At 33.5% G+C, this 13,076-nt stretch overlaps 3 protein-coding genes across 3 annotated transcripts in view; 2 read left to right on the top strand and 1 right to left on the bottom strand.

The window, feature by feature from the left end:
* Positions 1-222: 222 nt before the first annotated feature.
* On the top strand, positions 223-2,485 carry LOC111713449 (zinc finger Y-chromosomal protein). Its single transcript, XM_023488303.1, has 2 exons — positions 223-294; positions 789-2,485. Exon 2 carries the CDS (start codon positions 817-819, stop codon positions 1,954-1,956), a length of 1,140 nt encoding a protein of 379 aa, XP_023344071.1. The 5' UTR covers positions 223-294; positions 789-816; the 3' UTR covers positions 1,957-2,485.
* A 36-nt stretch (positions 2,486-2,521) lies between these two features.
* On the top strand, positions 2,522-7,630 carry LOC111713448 (uncharacterized). The gene is made up of 2 exons (XM_023488302.1): positions 2,522-2,580; positions 3,541-7,630. Exons 1-2 carry the CDS (start codon positions 2,541-2,543, stop codon positions 7,419-7,421), a joined length of 3,921 nt encoding a protein of 1,306 aa, XP_023344070.1. The 5' UTR covers positions 2,522-2,540; the 3' UTR covers positions 7,422-7,630.
* A 4,757-nt stretch (positions 7,631-12,387) lies between these two features.
* The window catches only part of LOC111713459 (zinc finger and BTB domain-containing protein 20), a 6,954-nt gene continuing 6,265 nt past the window's right edge, over positions 12,388-13,076 (bottom strand). Inside the window, exon 6 of the mRNA XM_023488313.1 lies at positions 12,388-12,595. Coding sequence (XP_023344081.1) covers positions 12,403-12,595 — 193 coding nt within the window. The 3' untranslated portion in view covers positions 12,388-12,402. The remainder of the gene's footprint in view (positions 12,596-13,076) is intronic.

Raw genomic sequence — 13,076 nt, 5'->3', positions numbered from 1 at the left:
ACGATGAAGACGACTTTGATTTCAATTTTGATTTATATTCAGCTTTTAAACTGTTTGAATAAACAATAAAATTAAAACAAATAGAAGCTGTCAATTAAAAAAGCTTCTCTTTAATTACCTCTAAATTTGTAATTCTAAGCTTGTTAACAATAAAAACCTTAATAAAAAGTCGTCTTCATTATATTGGAATGATCGCCTACCACCGTAATGTATATATATATATATATTAAGAAATTTATTTTCAGAAATATTTATAATGCCTGGTTAACAGATCTGATTTGTCAAAACTTGGAGGTAATGCAAAACACGAATCCCCAAAACTAACATTAATCCAGTAAATTATAGTCATTAACAATAGTATTTATATATGAAGAAGATTTGTTTGTCAATCAATTTCTTTTTGGAGACATTAACGACAATTGTTGAAGAATAAATTTTTTAACGACAAAGATTAAATTATTTTTGAAAATTGTAAGCGAAGGTTTATTTATTATTCAAACGAACTGCTCACGTAATTTTAGGCGACCTTTTTATTCCGAGTTTAAAACTGTAGCCTTTGAACCTATATCTGATGAAAAAAATATGAAAAAGTCGTTTTTCTTTCGTTTTTAGAGATATATTTAGTCCATTTCCTTGCTTGTCCCTCCTTCATGATGCTCAAGACATTTAGAGAAAGAACCGCAATTGAATTGATTTTCCAGAGATATTTTTTCTCAGACAAATGTTTAAAGAACTATTTTGCCCCTTGAAACTACTGAGACAGTCTCTAATTTATCCCATTTTTTCAGCTTCTCTCACGTTCGTGCTTGGAGATAAATGATGGAGGGTGAGTTGAAACGGAAATATCCATGTGATCAGTGTGAGTACATCTCAACCAGACCCTCCTATTTGAAAGCGCATAGAAACGCTAAACATCTTGGTATTAGATCATATCTCTGTGACCAATGTGAGTATTCAACTACCAAATCTTCATATTTAAAACTACACAAGGACTCAAAACACTTGGGGGTTAGATATCCATGTGATCAATGTGAATACGCCGCGGTCAGACCTTCGGACTTGAAAAAGCACCATGAGCACAAGCATCAAGGAGTTAAATATCCTTGTACTCAGTGTACGTATGTAGCAACCACCTCATCGGATCTCAGAAGACACACAAACAGTATACATCTAGGAATAAAATATCCCTGTGACATGTGCGATTATCAAGCTTCTGGGGTGTTTTACTTAAAAAGACATAAACAGATTAAACACCAAGGAATAAGATATACTTGCGACGAGTGTGATTATTCTGCAACCAGATTATATATGTTAAAGAATCACAAAGACAGTAAACATCTTGCTAACATGAAATTTCATTGTGACCAATGTGTGTATGCCACAACTACATCATCAGCGCTAAAGGGACACATACGAAGTGTTCACCTTGGGGTAAAATACCCCTGCAACTTCTGCGAACATGCTGGATCCTCAAGATCAAATTTGTTTGCGCACATCAGGAGAAAGCATAAAGAAATGGCCGAGGCTATGAAGCAGTGTGAAGAGGAAGCGACTGAAAAGGCTAGAATTGAGGAGAACGAACGATTAAAACTTAATAATATTAAATCAGATCTGGTCAAGACGGAACCTACCCTTCAATCCTCTCAACCAGAGTCTGAACCTACTAATCCTGAACCTCAACAAGCTGAACTTAAGCCTGATCCGATTGAACTTAAATCTGGTCACATTGAACCTAAAGCTGAACAAACTGAACCTCAATGTTTGACCTGTGAACCTGATTTTGTAAACCTTGAACCTGGTAAATCTGAACCTGGATTACAGGAGCTTGAGAACAAAAAGGAGAAAGATCGGGATACTGAAAGATCGTCTGATCGAAATTCAGAAAGATCGTCCTTTGACGAAGAGTTTTCTATCAAAGTAGAAGTCGACGAAGACGATTGTTTAGATTACAATTAAGTTCGAAATTCGATTTATTTGTAAAAAATATATTTATATGTTTTAGGTTTTTTATTTTTAAATTAGACATACGTCAAAGTTCAATTCCTCTTATTAGTCATAAAGATTTGAAAATGTTAATGATTTTGTAAACGTTATCACATTATTAAATATTAGTACAAATAGTCATTAAAAGTACGTTCAGTGTGTAATAATGTACATGTCGAATTATAAATTGTTTTATTAATTTTATTTATAATTGTATAAAGTTCAAATTTTTTGTTTTAAATCTTGAGTATATTATTTATATTATTATTCTCAACGTTGAGGTGGATACTTGTAAATGGACGTAGTTACTTAATCTCGTTCTATTCTCGCGGATAAATTACTTAATATAAAGGTCCAATTGCTGAATCTCATTGCGAGAATAGAACTAGATCAACGCATTCTGTCATTAAACGTTCATTATTTATAAATTTGAAGTAAAGTCTTGTCTATTCTCTAGTTCAATAATTATTTAGTTTTTCAATAAATTTTCTCTTGGTGTGTTTTTATGTAACTTAAAATATCCTAAAAATTAAGTTTTCAGAGAAGATGGTTCAGTTATGGAAACAACGCAAAAGCTGAAAAGGTCGAGACTAAATGGTTAGATCCATCTCTTCTATTTTCCTTACCACAGTGTGTCTCAAAAAACATGGAAATTAAGAACGACCTGAACATTTTTTCGATCTTACTTTCACTGTGAACCACTGTTTTTATGAAAAAAGGGTCTTCTTTGTTTTCCTTTGTTTTATTGCATACTATGTGACGATTTTGATAACTCGCGTTAGTGCCAATATATTCGCAATGATCACAAGGAGATCGAAATCCCTTCTTTTTAATCTAAATTTCTTTAAAAGGGTTAAATGTCGTCTTCATCTACTGCTTTATTCTGGGGGTGGTCCCAGGAATAAAGCAGTTTTCAAAGAGTTGAAAAATGCAGTGGTCCAAACGTAAAGTTATAAAAGACGACGTTTTTTTCCAAAAATGAAAAAATATAACGACCTTTTATAAATAATAAAGAAAAATTGAGAAATGAAGAAAACTTTTTTGAGAAATTTATGTGGTTCGCAGAAAAAAAGTTTATTTTAAATAAAATGAATAACTAAGATGCAGGGGTCCACATAAAAGTGAAAATAATACGAGCTTTGTTAAAGATACAATGGTCTGCTTAAAAAAGTGGAAAACGAAAACGATATTTGCAAAAAAGGGAAAATAAAGATGTCATTTGTTCAAGGAAACTTAGGATCACATAAAAAGTAGTAACTAAGACGATATTTGTTAAAAAATACAGTGGTCCACCAATAAAGAAAACACCATACCAAAAAAATGAAATATGGCCGACATTTGTTAAAATACAGTGGTTCACAAAAAAATAACGGGGAAACAAAATGTCCTTTGGTAAAGAATGATGAGTACGCAGAAAACAGTGGGAAACAAAAAATTAACGTGGTTGAAATAAGTTTTTTTAATTATTGAAAATAAAACCGTTATTAATTGATATTCTCTATTTTATATTTGCACAAAATTTTTTCAAAAGTTATTGAATTTTTCTTTTTGTTACAGGCTTGATCGTTGATCATCATTCTGTAATCCCAGGCGGAAAGAAACGCTCGAGGACTCGAAAGATGAGTAAAATGAAGAAAAAGAGAGTAATGAAGCCTGATCGCAGGTTTCCATGCGATCTTTGTGAGTTTTCTTCAACACGACCCTCGTATCTGAAAATACACAAAGATTCCAAACATTTAGGGATTAAAGCTTTTACATGTAAACATTGTGAGTTTGGTACAACCAAATCTTCATATTTAAAATTCCATGAAGAATCCAAACATCTTGGAGTTAGATATCCATGTGACACGTGTGATTTCGAGGCCGTGAGTACCTCTGAGTTAAAAAAGCACACAGAGATTAAACATGAAGGTGTGAAGTATCTTTGTGATCAATGTGAATACGTAGCGTTTACAGCTGCGGCTGTTAAGTGTCATACAATGAGTAAACATTTAAACGTTAAGTACCCGTCAGATGAGAAAAGATTTTCTTGTGATAAATGTGAATATTCTACATCAAGACAATCTTATTTAAAACTGCACATTGATGCTAAACATTTAGGAATCAAGTCGCATTTGTGTGATCAATGTGGTTTCTCCACAACTAAGGCATCTTACTTGAAGTTCCACAAGGAGTCAAAGCATTTAGGAGTCAAATACCCGTGTAATGATTGTGATTATGTTGCGACTAGAGGAACAGATTTGAAAACTCATCGGGAAAACAAACATGATGGTGTGCAATATATGTGTGATAAATGTGAGCATGTTACAACTACTTTAGCACTCTTGAAGAAGCATGCGAAGAGAAAGCATGAAGGAACTAGATTTCCATGTGAGTTCTGCAAATATTCAGCAGCAACTATAGAACTTCTAGATAGACACAAACAGAGAAAGCATGATAGATCAAAGACGGGTAGAAAGTATGCCTGCAACCAATGTAATTTCTCTTCAAGTCGGCCATCTTATCTAAAGATTCACATCGATTCAAAACATCTAGGAATTAAGACGTTTTCCTGTAGTGAATGCATATTTTCCACAGCAAAAGCGTCGTATTTAAAAAGACACATTGTTTCTAAACATTCAGGATCCAGTCATTCTTGTGATCAGTGCAATTATGCTGCTTCCAGATTAACTGATTTAGTAAAGCATCGTGAGCACAAGCATTTAGGAGCAAACCGGTCATGTGAGCAATGTCAGTTTGAAGCAGAAACTACAGCAGAGTTGAAGAAGCATGTTAAGAGTAAACATGGTTTATATAACACCGACACAAAACAAAAACATTCTTGTGATGAGTGTGGTTATTCCACGACAAGACAATCGTATCTCAAGGCGCACAAACATTTTGAACATCTTGGTAAAAGAGCGTTTAAATGTGATCTCTGTGAGTATTCTTCAATTAAATCTGTGAATTTAAAATTGCACAAGGACTCTGTCCACTACGGGGTGAGGTATCCCTGTGATAATTGTGAATTTACAGCAGCCCGGCAATCAGATCTAAACAAGCATCAGACGCTGAAGCATCAAGGCGTTCTGTATTCTTGTGAAACATGCGAGTTTAAGACTAACATTTCTCTACAGTTGAAAAGACACAACAAGATGAACCATCCTGAAGTCAGGTTTCCTTGCGAGTTCTGCAAGTATTCTGCGTCCAGTTCCTTGTATCTCCAGAGACACAAGGAGAGAAAGCATCAAGCTGTCAGGTTGGACAATTTTGAAATCAATTATTCAGTCACCAACATAGATATTCGTGACAATATTCGTAGTATGGATATTCATGATGATGCCCATGAAATGGATATTCAAAATGCTGCTCATAGAAAGGATAATTATGACGAACCACGTGACTTGGATATTCATGATGATGGCCATAAAATGGATATTCAAAATGATGCTCATAGAATGGATAATTATGACGAACAACGTGACTTGGATATTCATGATGATGCCCATGAAATGGATATTCAAAATAATGCTCATAGAATGGATAATTATGACGAACCACGTGACTTGGATATTCATGATGATGCCCATGAAATGGATATTCAAAATAATGCTCATAGAATGGATAATTATGATGAACCGCGTAACTTGGATATTCACCGTGAAGCCCATGATCTGGATATTGATAATGAAGCCCTTAGATTGGATATTCATAATGAAGCTCGTAGATTAGATATTCATTATAAAGTCCGTAGATTGGATAATTATGAGGCACCAAATATTATGGATATCAGTGATGCATCCCAGGGCTTGAATACTCGGCATAAAAACGTCAACCAGAATTTGCGACATGCAGATTCCCATTTTGATATCCAGCATGCTGACTCTAATTATGATTTTCAGCAATCGTTTAGAGGTGTTGGTATTCAGCACTCTGAAGCTATCCAGCATGTAGTCCAAAGTTTTGATATTCAGCATGCAACCACTACCTCAAATATTCAGCATGCATCCTCCTCTGATTCAAATACTCGGCATGCAGTTCAAAGCTTAGATATTCAGTATGCACCCACGAATTCGAATTTTCAGTATTCAGTCGAAAACTTAAATATTGAGCATGATGCTGCCAACAACATGAATATTCAGCATGTATCTACACCCTTGGATATACAGCATGCTGTTTCTGAGATGAATATTGAGCAGCATAATCCTGAATATTTTGCCACAAAATCCACAATATCTTCCTTTCTAATATCCAATACTGAAGTAATAACAGTTACAGCGTACCCCGAACCTATCTATTCCACGGCAGCTACAGCCTTGGAAACCCCAAAGAAACGTGAGAGAAAAAAATCAGATAAAATGTTTTCATGCGAAAAATGTGAGTTTTCCACAACTAAAAGCTCTTTAATGAAGGTACACAGGAATTCTGAACATCTGGGCAAAAAATCTTATCCCTGTGACCTTTGTGAATATGACACGTACAAAGCCTCGTATTTAAAAGCACATAAAGATTCCGTTCACTTTGGTGTGAGATATCCGTGTGATCAATGTGATTATAGTGCACGGCGTCTCTCGGTTTTGAAGAATCATCAAGAGATCAAGCATCTTGGAGTTAGTCATACTTGTAATCAATGTGGATATGTAGCAGTTACTTTGAAGGGACTAGAGAATCATGTTAAAAGAAAGCATAAATCCGAAGATCAACCCGAAGCTGAAAAGAGGTTTTCCTGTGATCAGTGTGATTATTCTTCAACCCGTGGTTCCTACTTGAAGGTGCACGTAAACACTAAGCATCTTGGGGTTCGACCCTTTTCATGCAACCAGTGTGAGTTTACTACAACCAAATCATCTTATTTAAAAGTACATATGGACTCTAAACACTTGGGAGTGCGATTCTCTTGTGATCAATGTGAATTTAGTGCAATTCGGAAAACAGATTTGAAACATCACGTTGAGAATAAACACAGAGGAGTTACATATCCCTGTGACCATTGTGACTATATTGCAACGACTGCTTTTAGTTTAAAGAAACATGTTAAGAGCAAGCATCTTGGTGTACGGTTTCCATGTCAAGTTTGTGACTTTTCCGCAGCAAGTGCTTTTGAGCTGAGAAGACACAGAGAAATTAAGCATGAAGGAGTTAGGATCAAATGTGATGAGTGTGATTATTCGGCGACCAGAGCAGAAATCTTAAAGACGCACAAGATGAGAAAACATCTAAAGTTAAAAAACTTCAAGTGTGGTCAATGTGAGTTTGCAGCGTCCAAAATGTCGAGTTTGAAAGAGCACATTGATGGTGTTCACCTGGGGGTGAGATATCCATGTGAGTATTGTGATCATGTTTCATCATTCAGATCAAATCTAAGTGAACACAAGAAGAGGAAACATGGAGGTATGAAAGGATCAAAATCATTGTCTGGAACTGCATCTAAAAGTTCTGAGAATGAAAGTTTAGAATAATTTTCTGTCATATTTTGATAAAGAAAAGTCTTTCTTCATTGCCAACCTGTTTTTTATCTATATAATTTGTTGTTACAGTGAGGCCAATAAAAATGTGGAACAGGAAAACGACATAAAAGCAATACTTCAGTGTATTTAATGCTGTTACAAAGCAAATAGTTGTACTAGTAAATTATTATATCACTTGACTAATAAAATGAGTCTGGTTACGCTGCAGAATTTCTGTGTTAATGTTCATTGGACCTTTTGTTAAACAGTTTTTTTTGTGTCTTTTTAGATATTTGCCTTTTTCAGTGGAAGATTTGAAGAATGAACAAAAGATGATAAAAGAATTCATCTATTCTGTTCTGTATTTGTGCAATAAGTATCTCATATTTGTTTTTTGTTTTAGTTAAACAAGTATTTTGACGTTTTCTGTAAGCTAGTTAATAAATTTATATATTTTTTGTGTTTTTTTTGATAAATTAAACAATTACGTGTAATGCCTAAAAAAATTTTGTTCAATAATTTTATCAAATTTGTAATTTTTACATAATTTTTTTTTCGTTAAGATTGAAATTATTTTTCAGCTTTTATTATTAACGGGGTTCAAGCTGTACGCTTTACCTTTTAACTAATTATCTCCTCAAAGTCATATTTCTATAAAACAAAGTGACTAAGTGGAATTTTTGGCACAATATTTTGGTAATTTGGCGCCAAAATAATTGAAAATAATTGAATTAATAAATCATGACTCAGAAATACAGTACTCTGATCAGTGATGTGGAAGATATCGTCGTTTTTCTGGATTAAAGAAAATCTTTAATTCTAATAATTTCTCCTTTGTTTCATAAGTAATGAACGCACGAGTCACTTTGCCGAGAATCCACAAGTTAAAATTAAAACTTTTTCAAAAACAAAAACATGGATATCAAATTCATTCAGGATTCTCGATCAGGCGAAGATGTTAAGGTTAGCGTTGTAAATCATTTCTTCGATTGTACGTCCTTTAAAATCACGAGGATAGTCTCTTGAAAAAAAATCTTAAATCTGGAGAATTATTTATTTCATCCTCGGGAATTTTTCCTTCGAAACTATACCTGTGTTCTTTTTTCTGTTGTCTTCCCGAAGGCACTTTTTTTGACTTTGGAAAAAAACAAACTAATGTAATTTTTAAAGGTGGATCTGTTTCAGCCAGTCATGATGTATTTTTACCCATCTGGAACTTAGGAAGCAATCGAAATTTTGATAAATATTGAGTTTCCAGGTGTTTCGTGGCAAAGCACTGGCTCATTTATAACTTAATTTTTACAAAATTGTTTTGTTTATTATGGTTTATGTTTTTTTGATATTTTACATTTTGGATTTTTGGGTTTTTTCAGATACTATATTCCATATGAAGTAAGAGAGACGCAAAACCTAAATCATTTTAGGAAAGTATTGAAAGTTTTCTGAGATTGAGTTTCTTTGATTGAGCCAGTTGAGGCGGGAGCTGTCCTTTTTACAGGATAGAATTCTGGGTTCGTTAATTGAAGTAATAATTTAAAAAAAAACATTAAAAGTAATAAATCAATGCCTTGAAAACTACATCTATATCTATCTATATGTATGCTACTTTGCTTGTCTGTCTGTTTGTTCCCATTAAGCGTCAAAACAGCTGAACCGAGCGGGTCCAAATTTTGTGAAATACAGGGTGTCCCAAAAACCATGGGAATTCAGTGACGAATTCGATGTCGTCTTTTTTAAGGATTAGTGTTGTAATACCTGATGTAAAGACATATTATGTAATTTCGTCTGCTAGAGTATATTTTACGTAAACTTTAATAAAATGCTGTATTATTATTCTGTGTTGTATAAAACTCATTGAAAAATTGTCAAGACGACATTTGATAAATTCTTCCGATGTATTCGTTATTAAGGGTTTCACTGTATCATATGTCATTTCAATTGTACTAATGTCCAAAAGGACTATAGTAATTTTTTTAAAAAGTTTTTATGAAGTTCTAATCATTTTACACAAAAATAATTCATGATGTAATCTTAATATTTGAGGGCTAGGTTATGTTAAGACAATTTCTGGGCCGAGCGCTGGGGCTAGGCCCATTAAGGGACCGAGCGTCGAAGCTAGGAGTAGGCCAGGCTAGGGGGCCGGCGCTCCGGCCTCTAATTTCTAAAAAAATTATACAAATATGTGTTAAAAATTTTTTGATTAGTCAATTTGAAATTAACAATTTTTATTGTGTTCATATGTACTCATCTGTTCATATGTTCAAATGAACTTAAAACCGGTTTGTGAACAGCTGACTTTAGTGCAATTGTACGACAGTCCAATCGGACTTTAGTCCAATCGATATAGCTTCTCGAGAATTTTTTTATACAGGGTGTCCCACAAATCATAACAGTTGGTGAATAGTTTAAAATGTCTTCGACAACTTCAAAACTTATGGAAGATCTTCCATAATTTTTGAAGTTGTTTAATAGAAAAGAGAATAAAAAAAATATTGTACGACAGTCTTATAATATTGGATTTGATTTGTAAAATTGATTTCAAAGTAAAATATATTTGAGTAATCGATTATTTTACGAAATAAACTGCAAAAATTTTATCTAATGCAGTTTATTGAAGAAGACATTAACAAATTTTCAGCAACTGTAATGTTTTGTGGGATACCCTGTATTTAATGGGACACCCTTTATTTAATGGGACATATCTCAAAATTTTAAATATTGCAAAGCAGAAAATTTCATAGCTCTCTCTCTGTTAAAATACACGTGTGAAAATAATAAGGTCTCACAGCCCAAATATATTTGTAAACATATTTACATTACATGATATGTTTAATGTTTATCTTAACAAAGCATTGTTGTTCTTCTTTCTGTACATAATTTGCTTACATTCTCTTAGAAACTGCAGTACGTTTTGGTTGTAAACAAAGGGGGGTATTTTGACTGGAAAACGTCAGATTGATTAAAGTCCTAATTTTAAGTTATTTATAATACAAAAATCTGATCTTAAGGTTCGGTTGTGGTAGTAAAGAGTTTTAAGTTTCATCCTCTGTTGGGAACCCTGTATACTTTTAAAATCAATGTATGAATTGAAAGTCTTCAATATTTTTTGGCGGAAAGTTCAACTTTGTACAAGGAACAACTAAATAATTTACATTTACTTTCTGTACAATTAACTTTCGGCATACAGTACATAATGAACAGACAGTTGTTTAGATACAAATGTGGATTGTTAGAAATAAAAATATTCTTTTTTAGGGGAGGGGGGTAGAAATATGATAAATCTTCCTTTTGCTTTAATTTACAGATGTGTTCACAATTTTAATTTAAATCTCAATAACACTTGGAATTCTATTAGATTTAATTATCCAAGTTTGAAATATCGAAAGTTCAACTAGTCAGGATACAATGATAAAGGGATTAGAAAATTTTAGTTTGTAGCAAAGACTCAATTCTTTTGTAACTCAACTTCTGTACACTATAACAATCGTACAGAACGAGTTTAAACTATTGTCAAATGTTAAGATTTTAGAATGCCGCATNGATAGTCACATAAACAGATAGATAAATAGATATATAAACAGATAGATAAATAGATAAATAACTAGATAGATAAATAGATAGATAAATAGATAGATAGATAGATAGAAAGATATTTGACGGTATGCATGGATGACAATAGTCCCATATTTAAATTTATTAGGATAATGTATAAACAGAAATATATATTTTACCCTCTAGGTTAAAAAATAGTGACAGCAGGGGGAATATAACAGGGGGATTTGTGCGATTTATTAGTTAAACTATACGCCAGTTAAAGGATTATTGCAGGGAAAAGTTATAAATCAATGATGTCATAATTTTGACTTTAGCTTTGGATTGATCTGATGTCTATTATATATCCATGGTCGACTTATCATTTTCAACTTGATTCTGGCAAAAAAAAATTGGGTAAAAAAATGAAAGCCCTCTGGACAAGTTCTGACAACGCTCTTGTTGAAAATTAAAATTTAATTTCTGATTGTTTTTAATGTTTGTTCGAGTTTTTGGAAGTTTGGGCAGGAACTGTCGAATGACAGCTGACAAATGCAATGGCGCGAAATAACTCAAGGATTAATTGCAAAACTTGATTTTGCAAATTAAACCCTATCCCCGTAAATTCTTTGAATATATTTTAGGAGACAACAGGGATCAAGCAAATATTAGGTCTGCACTCAGGGCGGGGAGACCGAGGGAAGTAACAGTAACACCCCTGGACGAAGAGTTATAGATGTCTCATTTGTCTCAATCTTTAACTGAAATCCTGGCTAGGATTCCTGGATTGAGCATGGATCCTCGAGAACCCTCCTCCCCTTGGAAATTACGCGATCCCCTTTAAAAAATTAAAACACGGCCCTGCAATCTTCATTCACTGTTCCCTAAAGGCGCAATTGCGGATGTCAGAAAGGGAGGATTTAAGATCCTGGAGGGGGAGGTCTTTTAATCTTTGTCCATGATATAGAACATTTTTTCCAAGTTGTCTCACTTTTCATCAGGGCCTTTTAATAATGGTTTGCAATTGGAAAAATCAAAGTTCAATTTGACATGCTTTCAATATAATAAAAGAATAACAGCAATGTTGTTCTAAGTACGACGTATAAACACAAAAAAGGAAAGTTGTTCTTGCAAAAAAAAAAAATTCCTATTGAAATTAGATATCTAGACAAATTATAGTCTCTCTCTATTCACATTTTAACTCTGTTTTTAATAACATTTTTGAATAGCTTTTAACAAATTTGAAAGGTAAAAGCGCCTTTAAGTCCCAATTTGCTTTGTCAATGTAATTTTACACTTCACAGTCAAGTACAGTTTTTAAATAGCAATGGACGATTAAAAAAATGTTACAAAATATACAATGGCCACTTTAATATATATACTTCAAACTAAATTGAGTTTACATTGTATTAAGTATATTTTTAATTGTACTGTACTGTACTACATGTTGTGTTGTACAGGTCTACAAAGTTGTATTATTTACCTGTCCACAGACTCTGCACGTGTACGGTTTAATCCCGGTGTGTAAGCGCATGTGCCGCGTCAACATATCACTGCGCGCAAAACTCCGTTTACAGACTTCACAGTAGTACGCCTTGTTGGACGGGTCAACGTTTGTGCGGGATTTATGACGGGATGCCATGTGCTTGGTTAGCCTGAAATAAAAAACAAATAACATATGAGTAAAAAAATATGCTATGCATTCTTTGTGACATTATAGCTCCTCCGGTGTGAGAAAAGCAAATTCGTTTGGATGCAATGCAATTATAAATTCAAAACTTTGTATTCTTTGAAATTTCTCTTAAACAGAGAAGCTAATAAAAATCAAGGATTTAATGCAAGGAAAGATATTTCAGATGTGTACGCATCTTTTGTACTGCAGTTTACTGTCTCTGGGCGGTAATGTAAATACAAGACGGATGTCGAGCCTGACATGGGATCCATCTTTCACATAAATAATCAATGAAATATTCTGGTCATAGGAAACTATTATGTAAATTATCAAAATGCAATGCTTTTAACCTCCTCGGATACTAAACGAACACTGAGGCATCTATTCTTGTTTACAAATTCCGCCCAGAGAGAACTGGTTTTAATATGTTCGCAGAGTATACGCGACAGCAATTAACTTTCCTT

Source organism: Eurytemora carolleeae, unplaced genomic scaffold (assembly GCF_000591075.1).
Source record: "Eurytemora carolleeae unplaced genomic scaffold, Eaff_2.0 scaffold1181, whole genome shotgun sequence".
Lineage (NCBI taxonomy): Eukaryota > Metazoa > Arthropoda > Copepoda > Calanoida > Temoridae > Eurytemora > Eurytemora carolleeae.
The sequence above is the reverse complement of the archived record's forward strand: the minus strand, read 5'-3'. Positions and strand labels throughout refer to the sequence as shown.

What these genes read in the sequence shown, in the direction of transcription:
- LOC111713448 (XM_023488302.1), top strand. Translation starts at nt 2,541, where the DNA reads ATGGAAACAACGCAAAAGCTGAAAAGGTCGAGACTAAATG. An exon ending in GAAAAGGTCGAGACTAAATG is followed by an intron (nt 2,581 to 3,540) that starts GTTAGATCCATC and finishes TTTTTGTTACAG; the next exon opens with GCTTGATCGTTGATCATCAT.
- LOC111713449 (XM_023488303.1), top strand. Translation starts at nt 817, where the DNA reads ATGATGGAGGGTGAGTTGAAACGGAAATATCCATGTGATCAGTGTGAG.